At 39.2% G+C, this 22,482-nt stretch overlaps 3 protein-coding genes across 3 annotated transcripts; 2 read left to right on the forward strand and 1 right to left on the reverse strand.

The window, feature by feature from the left end:
- The first annotated feature begins 3,206 nt into the window (after positions 1-3,206).
- On the forward strand, positions 3,207-4,246 carry LOC110368978 (lymphocyte antigen 6G). The gene is made up of 3 exons (XM_021320239.2): positions 3,207-3,476; positions 3,655-3,762; positions 3,907-4,246. The coding sequence occupies exons 1-3, from the start codon at positions 3,431-3,433 to the stop codon at positions 4,059-4,061; spliced, it is 309 nt and encodes a 102-aa protein (XP_021175914.2). The 5' UTR covers positions 3,207-3,430; the 3' UTR covers positions 4,062-4,246.
- Positions 4,247-5,959: 1,713 nt separating this feature from the next.
- On the reverse strand, positions 5,960-19,299 carry LOC105931369 (myogenesis-regulating glycosidase). The gene is made up of 7 exons (XM_021320236.2): positions 19,145-19,299; positions 16,049-16,099; positions 15,638-15,952; positions 13,017-13,548; positions 10,312-11,116; positions 10,095-10,213; positions 5,960-9,093 (listed from the first exon to the last, which is right to left on the reverse strand). Exons 1-7 carry the CDS (start codon positions 19,282-19,284, stop codon positions 8,749-8,751), a joined length of 2,307 nt encoding a protein of 768 aa, XP_021175911.2. The 5' UTR covers positions 19,285-19,299; the 3' UTR covers positions 5,960-8,748.
- Positions 19,300-19,725: 426 nt separating this feature from the next.
- LOC105931396 (izumo sperm-egg fusion protein 1) lies at positions 19,726-22,464 on the forward strand. The gene is made up of 5 exons (XM_036143565.1): positions 19,726-19,777; positions 21,637-21,916; positions 21,999-22,073; positions 22,228-22,311; positions 22,427-22,464. The coding sequence occupies exons 2-5, from the start codon at positions 21,715-21,717 to the stop codon at positions 22,462-22,464; spliced, it is 399 nt and encodes a 132-aa protein (XP_035999458.1). The 5' UTR covers positions 19,726-19,777; positions 21,637-21,714.
- Positions 22,465-22,482: the final 18 nt, after the last annotated feature.

The following is a 22,482-nucleotide window of genomic DNA, read 5'->3' on the forward strand; positions in this document are numbered from 1 at the left end:
TTGAACGTTACACGACCTAAACCTCATGAATCGTTGTGGTGCTGAAGCTAGGAAACGTCTTAAACATGTAATACACCTGCTGATCTGCAGTGCATGGCAAAAGCATTCATACCATTTGATGTGTTTCAGTTTGTCTCTCTCTGAAGCAGAAGGATGGTTTTAATCTGTTCTTACAAAAAAAATCTGAAAAATGTAGCATGCATGCACTTACCCTAACACCACTAATTAAATCTATATGCATTCAGAAGCACCCCACTCAGTATCTAAAGTCCACCTGTGATTTATTCTCACTTTAAACCAGCTGTTCTGTGAGAGCCTCATAGTTTTTTTAGAGGACTTTAGTGACCAGTTTCAAGAATACCAGACAACACCGCAGACAGTTTAGGGATGAAGTTATGGGGAAGTTTAAAGCAGGGTTTGATTGTAATATTCTTCCAATCGGAATGAGCCTGATCTATTTTGTAACAAAGAATGAGTGAAAGTGTCAGTCTCTGGATGCGCGTGGCTGAGGGAAACAAACTAAAATAAAAGCAAGTATAACTGAAGCAAAAACACCTGAATACAATCCACACTTCTCAGACAATTCTTCTGTAAAATCATATTTATTTCATTTCACAAACCTATGCACTACCATTGATCTAATATTAGTCAATCAGCTAAAATGCTTTAAATTTTGTTGTTTTTTTAAACAAAGGCAACCTGATTAAGTGAAAATGTGACAAAAATGCTTTAGAGATAAATAGCAGAAGAGGTAGTATTTCTTGTAGTAGTAAATATTGTGAAGTCAAATAAAGATTGTCCTGAACTTTTCCCATAGTTTACACGACCCAAATCCAAATGGACACTTTAAAAGTTTCAGTTGTTTATTACGTTATTAAATCTGGAAACAAGAAAGCATTACTGAAAGTACAAATGACTATAGATTATCATGGGATGACCTGTGTTGCCAGGATTTGGATGTTTTGGAATAAATTATGTCTACCAATCACATCTGTGTTTGATCAACAAATGCAAAAATGTGCAAATGTCTTAATTTGCTTATATCCTTAAGCCTAGGCAAGAATATGTAAACCATTTTCTTTTAATGTTTTGAAGCAACCTTTAGCAATAGTTGGTCAAACTTTGTAAAGGTTTCTTTCACAACTCTTTTATTTTATGTGAAGCACCTGATGATTTTCAAAGGAATACATGATGAATGTTTTCAAAAGCTTATTTATTGGACGTTTTTAAAGTTTTGTTTATTATATTAAATCTGAGAGGAAGGAAACAATCCTGAAATTGAAAGTGATTATAGATTACCCTATAAAGACACGTTGCTAAGGTTGTAATGTTTTGGAATAAATTTTGTTAGACAAATACATTTCTTTCTTTGTTAACGAAATCCAACACAGTGCAAATGTCTTAATTTGTTTATATCCTTAAAGGAGCTTTGCGCAAGCTCAAGAGTTTTTGAGAAGGTATGCCCCCTCTGGCAACAAGTTGAAATTACATCAGTGTTGTGCGTGCATGGGAGAAAACGTAAAGCATCTGCCACTGCGACTGCACAGGTCTTTTGTTTAGAGGCATAATGTCTTCTATGGTAAAACAAAAAAAAAAAAGTTGAACATTGAAGTTATTTTGAACTGAATTGTTTGATATTTGAGTCAATAGTCAAACTAATTAATGTGTTAGGGGGAAAAACATGACTACAGTTTTAGCTGGTCAATAACATAGATATTTTACTTGATAACTTTGTCATGATTTGGCTTGGATTAACCCGGACACAGCACGCACACACAGAGCAGTTTTTGAGAGTTGATTGCAAAGGGTGGATGGTGGATGACAAGAACCAGAGTCAGTTACCAGACGGAGAGGTAGGATGCTGGAGCTGGCTGACGGGAACAGAGCAGGGGGAAATCCAGAGGAACTGGGCTGCTGCAGAACCAGGACGATGAACCAGAGGACAACGGAGAAGAAGGAGCAAGGCGTGACAGACGAGGAGCGAGACGAGACGGCTTATTATTCTGGTAAAAATGTGGATTCTAATGTAAAACATGAAACAATATAGCATTAGTTGTCCTGATCTTGTTTTTGTTTTAGTTTTTGACTTTTTGAATTGACTGTTCTACTCCATAGTCCACATTTCTCAGCTACTAGTTATTATCCAATAGGCTCTACTGTCTCCATTCATAAACTTAATCCTTGTAGTATAATATTTTATTTGACTTATACAAAACAACAAAGACAAAGTACAATCTTTATTTGTGTATGTCTGATAGATGTACGTTCAAGGTTTGCAACAAAAAAAACCCTGAAAATCCATGAAGTATTCACCGAGTTTTGCTTGAATAAAAGCGCTGATAGTCCTGCTCCTGCTAAATGATGCAGTGCAGATCACCATTTTGGGCTGAGATTGGTTCTGAAGATGAGGGTTTTTTTACTTGCCGAAAACAAGATGAACCATCGTTTTATGTTTAATAATTTGTTGTCGCTGTATTTCACAAACTAAGGCTGAATCAAGTTGCCAAATTAAGTACCCTGGCGTTTCAGGGTACAAGATGTAGTGTATGAAATGACCTGGAAATTTTAAATAACATTTTCCCGGCCTTTAAAAAAAACTATGGCCATGCATATGTCCATGTACATCACACAAAAATATGAAGAAATGGTAATATTATTATATTTTAGGCTCAGGATTGTACCTGTGTGATTGAGAGTGAAATAAATTTAAATAAACAATCCAACTCGTTTCTTTATTAAAATATAAAATGTATTATTTGTGTTCCTTCATTAATATGTAAAACACGTCTCTTTGTTTTAAGAACATTAAAACAAAGTATTTCAGCATGAAAGTATGTATTTACTTACATATTTAATAATTTGCCATACCACGTGTCTGTCTTTGCTAAATGGCATAAACCAAAGTATTTCAGTGTGAAATCACACATTTCTACATTAATATACCATATGCATGTCTGTTAAAGAGCAAATATTTATGAAATATGTTGTTTAAACAACATATTTCGGCATTAAACCATGTTTTTATGTATAGCAGAGTCCTATATCATAACAACATCTCTGCCGTTTTTAACAAACTAAACCGTGTGAAAATCGGGTAAAAATTCAGAGCGTACTGATTTATTTTATTCTGGGGATGCGTGAGACCATCCAACATGGCGGCCGCACAGAAACGTCAGTCTGTGTTACACGCTCCCGATACCGGAATTATTTCTGACGGGGGAAAAAATCCCACAAGATACGAAGCCCAGCTCAGATATCTAATGACGCGCCTGGCACAATCTTTGTTTTTTGCTCCACCTCTGCCTGTGTTTTGCCTGCATTCTTCAAAAACCGCCACACCTATTTCATGTTGAGAAGCAAAACTGTTACAAAAAAGAAAAGCTGATTGTACTAGTTCTTATTCACAGGGATCACACAGGTCAAGTTCACGATGCAACTTTACGGAGCTCTGGTCCTGTTTTTTACTTTCTCTGCTGGTAAGACTAGATTATGTTTTAGCAAATACGTTCACTGTCAGTATGTAAATGAGTGTTTATAAGCGTTTATTCCCTTTTTCTCACTTGCCTTATATTTTGTTTAAACCTCAAAACCTGTTGCTTATGTTAATGTTTGGGTGTTATTATTTATTATTATTGTCTTTTCTTCTTTACTTAGCGTGTGGACTAAGATGCTACTCATGTTCAGTAGCTGATCCTAAGTCCTGCACAGACACAGAGACTTGTATTGCATTTCTTGACAGATGTTACTCTTTCAAACCAGAAGGTGAGCCGTAACTATGTGACAAGTTCTGCTACCAGAACTGTTCACTTACACAAATGTTTAAATTTGTTGTAAGACCACTTTGTGGCTATTATACAGTATTTTTATCAACACTACTGATGAGTTTCCTTGTTCTGCCTTTTAAAGGAGTCAATGTGGTTAGCAAGGGATGCATGGCCAGCCAATTATGCATTGCACCCATAACTTGCTGTGAAGGGGATCTCTGCAACGGTGCCGTACCAACAGGCCCCGGTGTCATCCTGCTGCTGCTGTCTTCAGCTCTTATCACGCTCTTTATTTAAGGCTCTGAATTGTTGCTCCTGTTCTGGTTTGTTGTTTGGTCCCTCTCCAGCTACGCTGTCATGTTGTCAGGACAAACATGCAACCATGTTTTAAATCCTAATAGATGCATAATAGATGCGTCTCTTGTAAAAATTAAATAAAAATATGTAAGCCATGAATTAATAAAAAATGCTCAATTTATTAATTGCTGTATTGTAATTGTTATAAATGAACAATCTCTATTTTATGTGTGGTCTTTTCAATCTCCACACAATTTTAATAATTCCCTGATTAACTAGTATGTTTCTTTTACATTTTCCCAGATTAACAATGAAACACGAAGGACATCAGGTTGTTTCAGTGCCCGCAAATTTATTAAATAGTTACATGAGGGCAGAGGAGGATCTTGTGCAGTTTCCCTAAACACCGTTCCAGAGATCTATTTAGAGTCGCTAAAGTAAATAGTGGCAGTTGCAGCACAGGAGGACCAGCAGCTCGGGGCAGGATTCAGCAGTCAAAAGGACACATTTGATGATAATGAAGTCCAGATTTTGGCAAGACAGAACAGAAGGCTTGACAGACGAGTGAAAGAAGCCAACTAGGTCAAAGAAGAAAACCCAACACGGAACAGAGACTGCGGTCAAGACAGCCGGCACTTTGGAAACCACAGTCAAGCCAGCCCTCACTTGGTTTTGTAGGTCACACAAACACTAAGCACTAACGGCTGAGCCTACTTTTCAAAATAAAAGCAATATTTTTGGTGTGTATCGACCTACTTTATTTTTACACGTTGACTTCAGTTAGTTGAAATATTTAAAACAACTTTTAACTATTTAAAACAACTTTTGTCCCCAGGTAACTACTTTCACTTACAGATGACAATCTCCAGTGTTACTCAAAGTCCATCTACATGATGTGGAATTTTAAAATAAATGCCCTTCAGAATCTCTACATTAAATCAATTTGACCTAAGTTGCTGTCAATGTTGCAACTAAACCTTATGTTTCTGTGAATACTGTCACTTCAGCATGACAGTAGAACACCTCCAGATGCTGCTCAACAAACTTCACACACATCTGATGTGGAATTTCTAAACAAAAGCCACTCAATCTCTACATTTAGTCACTTTGAACTAAGTTGCTGTCAATGTTGCTACTACACTAAGTTTTCAGTGAAAATTTCAAAATAAAAGCAATTCATAAGATTTTACAATTCTCTTTATCCAAATTGCTGAGGTTTTCATTTTTACACCATGTACATACTAATCACACACACAGACACACAAAGTCCAGAAAAAACTGATATAGAAAAAGGTAACCATAAAATGCTCAAATTATTAAGAACATTTACAGTGTTTGCCGACACAGAACTATGTTTTCAACAACACAACAGACAGTTCCAGTTGGATTCCCTCAGAGCTTTCAGGACATCTTCATCTAAACCAAAACACTGCTCATGGAACCATCTGCCACATTGTATCTGCAAAACAACTTACATAATATACACATTAGGGGAACAAGGAGTTGGTGTGTTTTTTTTGGTATGTTCATACACTCTTTTCATTGTGAAATTTGGTTATTGAACAATACAGAACTGGTCAAGCCATGTTCCAAAAAAAACAAAACAGGGTTTTTATTAAATCAATAACTGATTCAATTTGTGTATGTGTGTGTGTGTGTGTGTGTGGCAGTGGGGGACGCGTCTCCACTGCTTTGGAGTCCAGTGGCAGCGTGCTTTACACCACTGCATCCAACACGTTGCATTGTACTTGGTGATGTAGGGCTTGGATGCAGCTGCTCGACCATGGAAACCCATACCATGAAGCCAGGCCCGTATTAAGAGAATGTGGTGTGTGGCACTATACCTCAACATGATAAAGTAGGGTTAACACAACAAAACTACCAGCAAGAGACACAAACAATGGCTAAAATTTATTACATTTATTAATCAAACAAATCAATTAAAAACCAATACAATATGGTTAAAATGTGTCTTAATATATTTTAACACTGCAACAGAATAATAACAGTGGGAAAATCATTTCTGAATGTTTTTTTTTTAACTTCTCACATGACTTCAAGCCTAAAAATAAATTGCCTTTAAGTATAAAGGAAGCGTTCCTCAAAATGGAAATGGAACATGACTGTCAGATTGTGCTGGGATCACAAGTCATCAGGTTTGGCATATCATGCAATTCATTCAATTAAATAAGTTAAAATAAAGTTAACAATCAGAAGATACTCTGCTGCAGGAGATTTATCAGCCAAACACTAGTGGAAGTGTAAGATTGTGAAATGACTTTCATTTATGCACATAATCCCATCAAAAATAGTTGAATATTAATATGGCACAGTGTCAAAAAAGCATTCATATTCATTCAAACCCACATTATTAAAAATCCATACAGAATCATTGTGAGGAATAGACAGTTCTCTGATACACTTCAAACATGCATGCACTGTACTAATAATGCAGATTTGTCATATTCTTTGACACTCATCCTTTAAAAACCAAGTGTTGTTGTGCAGCAATCAAAACAGAATGAAATCATGCACCTTTAAGTTTTGTGAAATCAGAAGTGTCTCACTGCACATCCCTGGGTTAATTTCAATAAACATGTCCAAAATAACTTAATTTTGACAGCGTTCCCTTAAAAAAATCCTTTAAATAATGCAAATCTTTTTGTGTATAATATTTTACATTCTGCTGTCTTAGCTGACCAACTTTCCATTTCTTCTTGTCAGCTGGTTACAGCTCTGCAACAAAGCAAAACAAAGACTAGTGACCAATCTCATGACATATCACCAGATAATTAAACTATCTTTGTGCTTTTGTTTCATGCTACCAATCACTGTAAGAGTGTATAAGATCATGCATCTGCAAAGGTTCAAGCATTTTATTGTGCACAGCACTGTATCAAGCCTTTGCTACTTCTTTCCAAAAGCACAGATTAGATAAAAAGGCAAAACAAAAGTCCCAAGGCAAATGTGGAGAACAGACTAAAACATGGCATCGTAGAGAACATTGGTTTATAATAACTCTGCTACTGTAAATAAATAAAAAATTCCCAGGATTAATGGCACCCTGAGCAATAAATTCAGCTGGTGCAATTTTGAAGTTAAACAGGTCAGGGATTGCCAACCAGTAGGACATTTGAAGTTTGCTTATAATAACACATAGACTGATAGAATGACAGGAATTGTCCTTAATCAGTAGTTACCATCTAGTGAAATTTCAATAAAGTGCAGAAATCAATAACAAAAGTTTATGTGTGTTAGCCTGGGCAGTTCAGACAAGCTTCAAATGCCCAAGTCAGGGTCCATAATTGTAGCTAGAATAGCAGCTAGCAGGTCCTCTCTTTATCTTATGGCACAGTTAAGCTACCCTGTATTGTAGTTTACACTGTAATATACAGAGTAAAACAACACGTTTGCACATCCATGACCCTAAATACATGTCATCTGAAGCAGGCGGTCTGAGGCATTGAGGATTAGCTTTTGGCACAACAAAAGAAGGCTATAGTATGGCACAATAAAGGATTCTTTTCATAACTGTTTGTGGAAGGCACATGAGGACGAGGATTGGCATAAAAATGTAAAGAAAACTAAAAATCAGAGATGCACCAATCAATAGGCCAGAGGTAGGAATCAGCCAACTGATTGGCTGATTGGCTTGACCCGCAAATCAGATCCTGATAAATCTGATTTTTTACAGTAATCATTAAATGCTTCAAAACTAATCAATCAAAACCAATCCAGGTTTGAATAGTGAGTGTTTACTGGGATCAAGATTGTGGAATTCACAGTGTTCTACTGAGTCGCTTTTTGCTATCATGTCACCGTCTCATTTTATTTCATTTCATTCTAAAACTCAGGATCAGCTGACAGTCTGGGAATGAAATTTAATGCTGTATGAGTGGCTGAAAGCAACAATATAGCCACATTACTCTAAAAGAGGGTCATGCCATTAGTTTCAGTTTCAAGCATTCAGCATGCCGAGGTGAGTTTATAATCCTTTCAGGATCTGCATAGCAGGGGAATGAGATCAAAGGCCCATACATACTACACAAAAAACAGATAATGTTTTCCTTTCTCCTGGGTTTGCAAAAAATAAATAATAATAATAATGAATTACATTATTACATTTATTCAGCCCCAGTTTGACTTGGGCATTATTCATCTTCTTTTTGACATATTCTTGGCAGAATTGTTTTCCTGTGGGGCATCCGACTAATAGTGTTTGACTGGTCGCACATTTTATTTCCACCTGAAATCCTATTACACTGTCGTAAGCAGTATCCAACAAAATTTCGTTCTGTATGCACTCTGTACATACAAAATTACAATTAAGTTGTCTAAGTCTAAGTCTTTTAAGTGGGCATTTCTACTGCTCTGCCATATGCTGTGGGAGGCACCGATGAGGATTTATAGTCTAAAAGAAACTAAATCACCAGGTCTGACCATTAAAAAAAATAAATCTGTACTGGCCAGTAAAGACCTGATTGGTGCATCTCTACTAAAAATGAACCTATTTATTTAGGTACAAATTTAAATGAACAGCTTGTAGGAGGCATGGACTCAACGTCCAGCAGAATCAGAACGTCTCCATTAGAAAAACAACATTCTTTGTCATATATTGGCTTACTCGCTTAAGGATAAACCTACATACAGTGTGTCTGTCAGTGCAACCTTGTGTATATATTTTATTTTATTTCTCAACCCATTTAAAGTAAGCTATCTCATCCAGGTCCACAGGGTAGTCAGTGAGGTGCATGGGACCCTTATACTCTCCCCTTTTGCTTTTCCAGTGGCCTGCTGGCAGGTAGATGTCCCTCTCTTGCTTTCCTGGCTCCAGTACCGGTGCCACCAACAGATCATCCCCAATCAGAAACTGGGAGTCAATCTTAAAGGCGGCCTCGTCGTCTTTGGCAATCCACCACAGGGGCCTTATGATGGGGTCTCCAGTACTTACAACCTCCCCTGCCAGCTCAAGAACCCTTGGAGCCACCTCACTTTCATGAAGCTCTGAGAACGTCCGTGCAATCTGAACCACCTAGAGATAAATGAATAGTGTGTTAGCATCACAGACAAGCACAGTAATGTATTACCCAGCATTGCTGTGTTCATATTTTATATGAAAGCAGGGAATTTAATTTGTGGCAGCACATCAGGAAGCCATGATTTAAGTTTTTTAATACTGCAACAAGTGTAGGATTCAAAACAAATATCCATGTTTTAGCTTGTAGGCTCAGTTTGTTTTTTACATTTCACAAAGGACATAAGAAGAGACCGAAACCCTGATCACTTCAGCAAAGATCTGAGGCATACTGCACTCCAAAAACTAATATTGCTTTACAACTGTAGTAAATCACACATAAGAGATAAACAAACAATACTGAAACTATTTTTTGTTTCAATATTGTTTAAACCTATATTGATTTTGAGACAAAAATCTGAAAGAGCTTCAAACTTAAGCCTGCCTTTTTAAAGAAAAGCGTTGTCGGCCTCTAGTGGTAAAATAAAAAAACTGCTAAAAGAAAAATATCTAGCCTGGACTATTGCTTTATTTGACATAGATATCAAATGTATTCAAGAGAACATTACAGACAAAAACTATTAGGAATTCTTACCTCTTGATTTTTATTTTTCTTATATTTTGTCACATCCTTAAATTTCAATCAATTTTAAATGGATGTTATCCAAGAAACCAGCACAAAGCAGTATATAATTGTGCAGCGGAAACAATTTTGAATGTGCTTTTTTACAAAAAAAATAATAAAAACTGATGCATATATCAGATTTTTCTGGACTTTGTTTTAGTGTGTGTATGTGATTAGTATGTACATAGTGTAAATAACATAGTAAAGATTGTTAAAAGAAGTCCAGACGGCACTTTACCACAAGCCACTTGATTTTTTATTTATATATTAACTTAGTTAAATTCCAAATTTATTTCCTAGGCTAACATTTTGTGATAATCAAATTATTCAATAATATGTCAATTAAATCCTTAATTTATACCAACTGGGAAATACACGCCTTTTACGTCCTCACCTCATTGTCATAAGCCCACGGCGGTATGGAAAACTGCATGGCAGGCATAAAAGCAGACAGCTCCAACCATCTGATGTACAGCTCTCTGTCTGGCAGACCATCTGTTTCATTCCTCCAACCTGAAACACAGCATGGTTGTCAAGATCTTTGACAAAAAAAACAAAAAACAGATCAAATGACTGAATTTCTCTTACTTCTAAGTTCTGGTGTTTCCTACCTGCAGTGTGGTTGGGGTACGCATTCCCTCCAATCATATCTGGCAAGACAAACTGGTAGCCCAGAATGCTAATAGTCAGAACAGTGGGGATGATGGACTTGAGGCCAAGCTCGTAACCCCAGACTGAATCTCTGTCGATGATCCTAAAGAAACAGGAGATGTTCTGACTCTGGTAGCCCACACGGAGCTCAGCGCGTGAACTGAAAGGTATGGCCATCTCCGTGTAGCGCCGGGTGAAGGTGGAGGGGTCGGACAGAGGGACCAGGGTGCTAAACTGCCGAGGGAGGTAGCTCGTTTCTCCCGCGTCAAACTTGAACGACGTCACATTGTAGCGGCTTTTGAGCGTATTTAACTGCGCCAGGAACCACTTACTGGCTTCTGGGTTGGTAAAGTCCAAGATGCCTCCGATTCCGTTCCACCAGCGCACGAGGGCAGGTAGCTCTCCGCTCGGCTCCCGGACAAACAGCCCTTTCTCCACAGCGACTCCAAAATTAATGGAGTCATAGTTGATAAAGGGATGTGTCCACAGTGACACTTGAAACCCGTCCTTTAGGAGTTTTTTAAACATGCCGCTAGCATTGGGGAACTTCTGGGGGTCAAAGTCAAACTCTCCATAGTCAGTAGTGTAGCGGTCGTCCAGCTCCAGGTGGGAGCACGTAAAGCCATGTTTGGTGATGTCGGCCGCGTATTTCAGCAACTTCTCCTGAGTTACAGCCGTCTTATGGAGCGCCCATGTAGACCACACCGGCTTTTTGAACACCTCAGGGGATGGGACCTTGACTGGCTTTGGAAAGTATCGCCGCACCTTAACAGACAAAAAAAAAAAAAACACAGATCACAAGACAATTTATAACATTTAAAAACAAGCTTTTATGTGCTGTTATTTAGGGAGAGCTGTAAAAGAAAAGATACTTGTAGTTTGGAGGAACCGTTTAAAAAGTTCTCTTTAGTGAAGCACATCCAGTTTTTTGCAAAGTCATCTCTGCTTTTTGATCGGGCAATTTTTGCTTATGTAACAATTAGTGAATCAGACACATCCTTTAGGTGTCAATAATATGTTGACACCTAATGTGGAGGCAATGTGGGTTTGCCTCCACATGAAAGGGAAGACAGTTGCAGCAGTGAGATAATCTAATTTTATTATTTGTTTTAGAGTTTATATAATCATACTGTTTTACTAGAAACTTTCAGGAATCTCACCATAGCGTTAAGTTCTGGTCAATCAGTTTAATGTATAGACTTGCTTGTTGCACTTTGCACTTTATGTTCAACAAGGATTGATGTCCAATTAAATTAAAAGCTGTTCTCTTGAATAATATTCTGATTAATAAAAACATTAAAAGTTCTTGTTTTAAATAGTCCTTGTTTACAAACATCTTTATCTAGAGGCCATTTTTGCTGCTTGTGGTTAATGCAGAGAAAAGTCTAAATCAAATCGCAATCTTGGTTGAAATATATCATAGGCAGAACGCAATCATTTCTGCTGCGAGTTGAGATGCGGTGGCTCTTTTAGCACCTGATCTGCACAGCGATGAAACACATTGATTTGTTGTTTGTACATGTTTAAAAAGACATGATAAATTAAACTGAAAAAAATAATAATCGCATTATGTTGCAATCGCAATATTAAGATAAAAAAATCGAAATTTTATTATTTTCCAAAATCGTTCAGCCCTAGTTGCTAAAGTTTAAAGGCCTTTAAGCGAAAATGCCAGAGAGAGTACTGGAGACAGTGGAGTTGTTGCTGCTCGCTGTACGGAGCACAGATTAACGCTGCTACTGCTCATTATCATACTGTTAGTGCTGCGTAATCAACCTAAATCAATCAATCTTCAATTTTGTCATACTCCATACTGAAACTGTACTTTGTGATGTCTCTCAAATTCCTCTCCTTTTGGAAGCTACACCTATATATAAATGGTGTGGTCAGGTTTTATAAAAGTCAAAGCAGGGACAGATAGCAGACTCAGAAAAGGGGGAAGAGCTAAATCTCCCCCCGGAGCACATAAATTGATGCACAGTCAGTACTTAACATCCTGCAGAAGGCAGCACCATTTCTGACTTTAAAAAAATTCAGATGTGAATTGACCAAAACTGCAAAGGTCTTAAAATGTGTCCAGCACCTCCGGTGAGAAAAGCAGCAACAGCGTTTGCCAAGGAGGAAAACCATAGTCAGTTTAATCATGTAAGCACCTTGGTTTCTAAGGCAACAAAGATCTTTATTAGCTCTTACATTTATATAGGTATAATTAAAGTATTAGCTCGGCGATTAATCAATTTAATTGATTAATTCAAATTTATCATTTATTAAGATTTAATTTCAGAAAAAAATCAGGATTTTATTTTCCAACGCACTCATTGGGCTTTCTTGAAAAGAACAGTATGAAATGCTGAATATATGGTTAGAATAATACATTGTCAAAATATTGTAAAGAGGAAACTTTTTTTAACCATAAGATGAGACACTTATTACTTATTTTAAGTTAGTTTGACATTACAGAAGTTAGTCGCACTTTGAATTCAGGTCAACTCTCAGACGAAATGCTTGACATAAAAGCAAGTTTTAAAATAATAAAATAGAAATGAAAGAGAAAAAACTTTATTAATCGGATTTGGTATAATAAAATCAGAGATTTTTTTTTTCACTCCATGTCGCCCCTGTTATTAGCTCCTTCTGCTCGCTCCGCGTAATCAAACACACTCACCATGTATTTGTGAATGGAGGTAACATCCAGCCCCACACAGACTCTGTAGCTGAGCTCAGGGAAGGCCTGCTGTCCTGCCGGTGGTCTAAAAGGAGAACCCTGGTATCGTGCCTCAAATCTGAAGGTCCTGTTCTTCTGTGACCAGCCCAAATGAAACGGGACAGAGTCATTAATCTTGATCGCAGTTGCATTGGAAGACACCCAGTAACGCTCGAGGATTCCCCCAAACGCATTTCTATTGGCGTAGACGTCACTGGTGATGAAAGGCCGCGGTTCTTCTTCCCCTTGGATTCTGATAGGCCAGTACTGTGTTGCTGTCTCCGCCCCTCCGTACCAGTGAGAGTCATTGTGGGCCATGGCATGTTCCACCGAGTAAACATTCTGCAGCTCCTCCCAGCGAATGCGATAACACATAACGGTGTCCTTTTCTTGGACTGTCTGGATGAAAAAGTTCAGCTTCCCAGAGTCTGACCGAGTACATCTCAGAATATGTCCCTCCTTTGTGCAGGAGTCGAGATCCAAAGTGCCAGACCTGGGGAAAGGCGTGGACAGGCAGGATAAACGACACAAAAGGGTCATACACAGTACAGAGTAAGCAAGGCACATTTCTGCACAGCTGAAATCATAACTAGCTGGAGAAGAACTACAACGCTCAAGCTATAAGCTATTTCTGTTGATGTGACCTCTGCTGATAATGGCCATGACTAAATCGGTCTTCCCTCAGGGTGCAGTCATGTGTCTGTCTCGTCTGGTTTCCCCGCTCTAACCCACAAACTGCACACAGGCAGCCGCTCATCATGAGCTCCTGAAAAAGTGGAACAACTCTGCAGAGGCCAGCACATCTGGTTATGCCACAAGGGGCATTGAAAACCATTCATTCCTGGTTCTTTACTGTGTCCCAATAGTTCACAGGTCCTCTTTAATTCAGGCCACACCTTCTTCTACAGTGGCATTATATATCATCCATCCATCCATCCATCCGTTTTCTTACTGGCTTTATCCCTCACGGGGTCGCGAGGTGTGCTGGTGCCTATCTCCAGCATTTCAATGGGTTATATCTCATACATTTACAAAAAAAATAACAAATGCCATCCTCCACCGTCTGCAGCTATGCAGCAACAAGCTGCAATGCACTGTTAAGTACTCTGATACCTTTCTATCAGTCCTGGCTTTACTTCCTCAATAACACGAGCATGTTACATGTTTCGATGAGTTTGCAAATCCACAGTCTTTGATTAACCTCTGTTTCTTCCTTGGACCACTTGTGACAAACACTGTAGACCAGTAAAATCCCCCAAAAAACTGCAGTTTTAAAGATCTTCTGAGCGAGGGCTACACCATATTAGGAAAAGTTGTGATATGCGATGATATTAGCAAATCTCACGATAACGATAGAGCTTATGATAAATACAGAAAAAATTAGCCTGTTAATGTCTTTGTGCTTTAGGATCACAGTAAACATGGACCCCAGATAATTAGTTGTTATTTCCATCTGAAACTGGTCTGACTTAGCTATAGTTTCTTATCAAATTTACCACTTCTTCATTTTCTCAAAGTTTTATGCTGCAAGTTTTATGCTGCATTAAACAACAAATATCACCAAACATATTAGTGGCACGGAGAGCCTGAATGCAGGGCGCTTAAATGGTTAGCTAACACTTGTTGCATTACTGCCGATTCTTTGCGATATGCATATTGTGATCCATCATATTGCAATGATGAAACATTTGCGAAATATGGTGCAGCCCTAATTAGAGCCAATTGTCAAGACATAAGAAAAATCCGCTCTTGAGGACAAAGTGTTCACTTGCTACCTGATATTACACTCATTAACAGGTCAATTAAGGAGAAATAATCTGTAGTATTCAGTTCACCTCTCTGTGGTCATAACGTTAAGATTTAGATCTAATTAAGTTGTAATTATGGTGCAATAAAATCTAGATTTAGGGTAGTAGATAATAGAATAATAATTGGTAAAAGGTTTTACCTAAGGAAGACTACCTGAATTCAAGGAGCTGTTGACTTTAGAACAATCCCTCCTACTGAGGCAGCAGGTGGCAACAGGAAAGAGGAACGTTTTCAAAGCAAACCTTTCTGAATTAGTTATGGAAACGACCTACATGCAAATATAACCGACACTCCCATACCCTGTTAATAGTGGATTTTAGATCTACTTGAAGTCTTCGGCCAGTTGCAAAAGCAGACTGTGACGATAAGAAGTAACAGTTAAGACATTCCCTCCAATATAAATATCTACATTTCCCCAGTCTCAGTAATGATAGGGTGACATGCATTTTACCATACTTTACATCCATATCCTTACTACTATGACACTTGGATAACTACTTGGATACTGACTATAATGACTGTAGCCTCCTTTGCTGTTTTTGGAGGGTTTATTTCACATTTTTCCTTTAACAAACGTAATAGTCAATGTTCATTATCCAGCATCTCACTCTATTTTTCTTATAATGTCACATTTAAGATTCTCTATTACCATCATTTACAAAACCTGCTTTATTTTACAATCAAATTTAATATATTTTGGACTGTTTCTGTCCGGGTTAACACGACAAAAATCTGTAGACTACTCAGTGTTCCGTTTTCTGCGGAAAACTCACCTGAAAGTCATGGTGAAGATGATGTCCCCGGAGTGGTTCCGTATGATGAAGCCATCTTTTTTCAGGTCCAGCGACTCAGTCTTCAGCAGCTGGGCTTTCCGTAGAGATACCGAATAGAAGCACCAGGCGACCACAGCAGCCAGAACCAACAAACAGCCAAACACACCCGCCAACACCATTGGCCGGCCCTCGTGTCCAAGTTTCTTTCTACGCGGGGAGCCATGAGCTCCATCGGTCACCTGCAGCTCTCCAGGAGCTCCTGGGACAATCTGGTACATGCTGGAAACTTGTAGGCAGGTGTGAAGAGAAGCAAGCCTTGGTAGAGGAGCGACACTTGTTAACTTACTGCCTGCGCTCCTTAAAAACTATCTCGCTGGCAGCAGAGGAGGGGCAGAGAAGTCAGAAGTCTATCTGCAGATTTGTGATGTCTTCATAGCTGGATAAGGTTTGATTTGTCCAAACCTGTGAGATAAGAGAGGTCAAACGTCAGCTGATGTATGGCTCGATGTCCGATCAGAAGGGAATACAGGAAGAGTGAAACATGGCAGCAGAGCACCTGAAGTTACAGTTTCTTCTGTAGACGCTATGCTAGTGTCACCACTGTGACGTGAGAACATTGGTTTTAAGAGTATCCAGCAGCATATCTAATTAACGTCCAGCAGGTTCAGGTGTCCAGGAGGTGTAATCTGATAAATGGCAGGTAGTCAGTTTCAGTGTCCATACAGAGTCACTCGAGCATCACAGCTAACGGCAGTAATGAAAGCCTAGCAAGAGGCTACGATCATCAGGAAGAAAGGCGCAGACACCAAGTCAGCGGGGTACGGTTACATTTATCCCTCGACCGCCGTAAATAATATTTAGGATGAGCACCCCTCTAATACCTGCACAGCAGCAAGCCTGTAGTTTCCAGTAAACTGCAGGCCTGACAGACCTTTAGAACGTTACTTAAACCAGGCAAACTGGAATTAAGTTCCAACTCTGTTGTTTTTTTTTTGTTTGTTTGTTTTATTCTAGTATTCCTGGAAAGAAATGCGGCATAGTCTGCAAAAATTGGCTTTCCTTGTTTGCATAGTTCCCCTCAGAGAAAGCTCTGTTGTTTCTCATCCTCTGCACATGCAATCACAGAGTTTAGGTTCTAACCACTGCCCCTGCAAACGTGTTGGTACGCAGGGTGTGAAGTAGATTTAAACGTGAATAGGAAGAACTAAAAAGCATGGTATGTCCCCTTTAAGAAGTCACCTAATAAGTGAAAGAAAACTGCTGACAGGACAACTTTACAAACATTGCCTGCATGGAAGAGTGGCAATAAGAAAGACAGCTGATAATAAGTAATAAGAATTTCCCCTTGCAGTTTGCCACATGCCATACAGGGGACATGACAAGTCTGCACAAGAAGACACCAACACTTCAGTTTTTGGCCATCTTATGTGGGATGGAAAACTAACGCGCTGAACACACCTTTTCCACCATGACTTAGGGGTGGCAGCATCATGCTGTGGGGAGGATTTTAATCAGCAGGAACAAGCACGAGAAGAACACACACGTGCGGATGCTGTTCCTGGACTTCAGTTCAGCGTTTAACACCATCATCCCACTGCATCTGGTGGGAAAACTGGAACATCTGGGTTTCAGCACACCCCTTCGCAACTGGCTGCTAGACTTCCTCACCAGCAGACCTCAGTCGGTCCGGGTCGGACAGAACACCTCTGATGTCATCACCCTCAGCACGGGCTCCCCTCAGGGCTGCGTCCTGATCTGCTGTTCACCCTGATGACTCATGACTGTGTCCCCAGGTTCACCACCAATCACATTGTGAAGTTTGCTGACGACACAACGGTGGTGGACCTGATCAGAGACGACAACAACCAGGACTACAGAGAGGAGGTGGAGCAGCTGGTGGGCTGGTGCAGAGACAACAGCCTGATCCTGAACATGGAGAAGACGAAGGAGCTCATCGTCGACTTCAGGAAGAACTGGCCACACCACGCTCCACTGCTCATCAACAGCTCAGCTGTGGAGGTGGTCAGCAGCACCAAGTTCCTGGGGGTGCACATCACGGACAACCTCACCTGGTCTGTGAACACCACGTCACTGGTGAAGAGGGCACAGAAGCGCTTGCACTTCCTGCAGAGGATGAGGAGAGCCCACCTGCCCCCGCCCATCCTCACGACCTTCTACAGAAGCACCATAGAGAGCATTCTGACCAGCCGTCTCTCTGTGTGGTGTGGAGACTGCAATGCCTCCGACTGGAAGAACGTGAGGAGAGTGGTGAGGACAGCAGAAGGGATCATCGGGGCTCCTCTTCCCTCCATAAAAGACATCTCATCACAGCGCTGTGTGTCCAGAGCCCGTAACATCATCGGGGACCCCTCACACCCCCACCATGGACTGTTCTCCCTACTGCCTTCAGGGAGGAGGGTACTGCAGCATCCGCTGCAGGTCCACCAGGTTCTGCAAAAGCTTTTCCCTGCTGCCATGAGACTGTTGAACTGCTGAACTATAACCCATAAACTCTGCACAACATTCGCATATTTGCACATTTTTGCATCATTGCATTCTTGCATAAATGCCCTTTGCACAATCAATTCTGTACATACAAATGTTTTTTTTTTAAATACTCACCTAGACACTATGACTTCTCCTACATTTCAATTGTTTACTTTTAAATCACTGCTGCACCTCATACTGTTATTTAATTTTACTGCCATCCACAAGCTCAATGCAACGAAATTTCGTTCTGTACGCACTCTGTGCATACAAAATGACAATAAAATTGTCTAAGTCTAAGTCTAAGTCTAAGGTACAGGGCAATCCTGGAAGAGAAACTGTTAGGCTGTTCAGAGGTTTAAGAATGGGGTCAAGGTTCACCTTCCAAAAGGAAAACAACCCTAAACATACAGCGTGAGCTACAACAAAACGGTTAAGATCTAAGCATATGCATGAGTTCAAATGCCCAGGTCGAAATCCAGATGCTAAATGAAATCTAAAGTGAAACGTAGGGTAGGAAGACTTTAGCAAGCTACTGTAACATGTTTAACTCTCCATTTTAAAGCTGAAGGAGGTTGTGTGTTTCTGCTGTCACTCTAGACGGGCGTGCGTACTACTGCCACAGAAGACAATTTAATTTTAACACACACAAAGCACGTCTTAAAACCTCCAATCTCATGAACACAACCACACATGTTTCCACGGTAACTACAAGTTTATTAATAACAAAAAAAAACGTAATTCATCTTTGTCGTGGTGGTCTAGAACACACATCGTTGTCGGGTGGAAGTTTTAACAGCAGGTACAACCTGACGTGTCGGAAGATAAATGTCACAATAGGTGGCTGAACCACTTTTTGTGTTTGGCATCTGGGATCGGACTTCTACTACAACCTGTCCTGGCAGCGATCTTCACAGCTAAAATACGCCGTAGTGGTATGAATACGACGCATAAAGGCAGCACCATATACGCAACAAAACCAAGCGTACTCCGCCAGCTTCATAAACACGGTATATTTACCTTATCTTTGCAGTTGAGTTCCTGAGGTCACTCGGCGTATCAACACTGCCGAGAATGTGAGCTAAACATGCCTCGTACTGCGCATGTGCACGACGGCTCGAACCCTCCCAGTCATCGCGCGGATTCGGCTTTGAATCCATCACTCAAATCACACAGCCAGCTGGACCTCTGGGAATTGTAGTGCGAGAACATAAAAAATATAATATCATTTCGTTTCCTTTCTTTTTTGCTTCTACATTAAACGTCCATTTTTAAGTGTTTTTCTGTTCCTTGCGTACATGGGTAAAATATTCTGAACAACAGATATAATATCAAAAAACTAACGTTGACCATCAGATCACGTTAGATTTTACCGGAAACCCAAACAAGGTCTACACGAAATCCGTCAGTTACTGTGAAACTACAACCGTTGCCATAGCAAACAGTCTAAATGCCGACTATTTGCAACTAAATGTCTGTTACCGGGTAAACGTGACTTGAACATAGGTGATTTAGTATACTTTTATTTTTCACTTGTATTTATTGGTATTTAATCATTATTTAATCTGTTTTTGTTTCTGTTTGTGTGCAGAAAACGAGCGGCCTTTGTGGTAATTTATGCTGGTACTAGAACTAACCTGAATGAATAAAAAGGTAAGATAATTTAGACCAGGCAATACCATGATGTATCACTTTCTGCCACTGGGTGACAGCAACAAGCTACCTACACATGAGCTGGGCAACAGGCTTCTTTGTTAAAGTCACTTTTGTCTATACTAAATGTTTAACTAAATGTTGCTATGCCTATGCGCCTAAATATATTTTTCAGTGCAAAAACAATCTGAAAAGTGGGGTGTAAATGTCATATTGATTTTGGTCTTCTCATGATGAGTTTGACCTCTTCTGTTTTCCAAGTAGACTGATTAGAAAGCAGAAAATACATACCTTACATTCATACATGTTAAAGACAAGAATTGCATGGACAGGTTTAAATGTATTCTGTTTCAGTCTACCAAAGTCAAACTTATACACACAGGGTCAAATATATGCCACCACTAGCATTGTATTAAATGTCCATTAAATGTTTCACACTTTAATTACCATCAACAAACATCAAATCTTTATGACTGGTATACAACATTTTTTATAACTGTTGGTGGATTGAATTTACAAGGATTTGTTTCTTTTCACTAACTTGGCTTTTATACATAGTCTACAAATTATATTTATCATGAAGGTTAGACAATTGGGGAAGCCATTCAATAACTATATTGTATATCAGAATCAGAATCAGAATCAGACATACTTTAATAATCCCAGAGGGAAATTACTTTTGTTACATGCTCCAGATGTACACACACACACACACACACACACATATATATATATATATATATATATATATATATATATATATATATATATATATATATATATATATATATATATATATATATATATATGTATAACTATAGATCCGAGTAAAGTGGTAGTGACTATTAGCTTGCATCACCAATTACAAATTCATTTAGTGTGAGTTTGAGATCACTGTTTTTTCCCCAAACATGTAGTTGTGTCCAGGCTTCGATATCCAACCCAAACTTTCACCTCAAACAATAGTAAATTGGTCAAGATGTTCAATAACAACCAAGGAACCACCTAGGTACCAGCTAATTATAAACTATAGGAGATCCCTGAAAACCAATGTTCGCAGTGAAGTGAATACATTGCGTCAGACTGAATGAATGTCATCTAAAGAGAAGTGCTTCAACCCAATCAACTTAAAGCTGAACTTAAATTTGTAGCTGTCAACAAAGACAAAGCCCAATGCCTTCTGGATTGAAGGAAGTGGGTAGAATAATGAAGATGGTGAACTACCTCCAAATGATTTAACTTGACCTCAAACTTTGACACAGTTTGGGCTTTTAACAGACAATATCCCCAAATCATCAAACCAGGCTTTGGAATGAGAAAACCAGGCTTAAGTTACATTGAAAATTTAGAGACAATCCTTGAAAGGTAGGTCGATGCCAGCAAAGCAATCAAGAAGATAAATGAGCTCTTCATTTTGTTACAATAATTAAATTAAATATACAGTTTTACCAGAAGCTTATTGATGGGTACAAACGCATGTAGATTATCTGTAGGCTTCTGTGGGACATCCTAAATAACCTGTAACTGAACATTTAACTTAAGATGAGTGGGAATGTTTGTAATAAAACCTGAATGTATAATTTACACCCTGGCTGAATCCAGAATGAATTCAAACTTGCATACCCACATCTGGTTTTTACCTACTGTTCAGGTTGGATGATGTGTGTTGTGTGAAGATTTTTTTTAATCTGATAAATTGTAGGAGGAAAGCAACATTACAACAACATTCAATGATAAACTCTACTGATGAGAGCTGTATCTTCGTACAGTTCACTGTTAATCCAACAGGAACCAGTGCTTAAGAGTCATGGAGCTGCAGACGTTGATCAGCGTTAATAGAGGTCTTTATGTCTTTAAAGGAATAATATCTGATAATTCCACCTTAAAATATCTGGACCAGCCAAACGTGGTCATTCAGGGCCAGAAACTGCGAGGAGATGCTGGTGATTCTGGTGCCCCTGATCTACTGCATCCTTACAGCCAGGGCCTGTCTGCAGTGTGACCGCACCATCAGGAACATGCATGATGACTTCATCCTGTCTGCTCCCACCGTCAGCGAACAAATTGAGCTGCAAAAGATTTGCGACTATGCCTACGTGACGTACAGAGACACAAGCCAGAATCGAAAGGGGATCATTGGTGAGATTGCTTGTTTTCTTGTTGTTTTTGCTGTTTTCTAAAACACCATCAGCAAGATTCTTTGTTTTTGGTAACTGCTTAGATCCAACTACGCTGTACAGAGCCAAAACTGAGTACCAGAGTGAATTTGATCGCTTCTTGAAAACAAAACCAACTGGTGAGTGTGAGCGATAATAATAAATACGGGAAAAAAACAGCTACGTAAAATTAATGAATAGCTGTTATGCATCCAAAACAAAGATTTCAATTCAAACACTAGACCTATGTTTGCACTGATCTAACAACAAGGCATCCTGTTTCTCTTTTTAAAGGGTCTCTAACGTTTGAAACCATTCAGATAATGGAGAAAGGGAGAAAGATCTTAGAGAAACACTTGGATGCTTTCATCCCTGATGGTAAAATCAACTTGAATAACAGTGGGTGTTCCGCCCGCTATGAGGCAGGGCACTTTTTGCCAGTCACTGCTGAGCATTAGTTTCAGTTCATTTGTCTGTTTCTTCTTCCCGTCAGGACTTTGCCCCAACAAGTGTGGTAAGCTTGCTCTCTGATCCCATCACCTGTGCTGC

This window comes from Fundulus heteroclitus, chromosome 12 (assembly GCF_011125445.2).
Source record: "Fundulus heteroclitus isolate FHET01 chromosome 12, MU-UCD_Fhet_4.1, whole genome shotgun sequence".
In the NCBI taxonomy this organism is placed as follows: Eukaryota; Metazoa; Chordata; class Actinopteri; order Cyprinodontiformes; family Fundulidae; genus Fundulus; species Fundulus heteroclitus.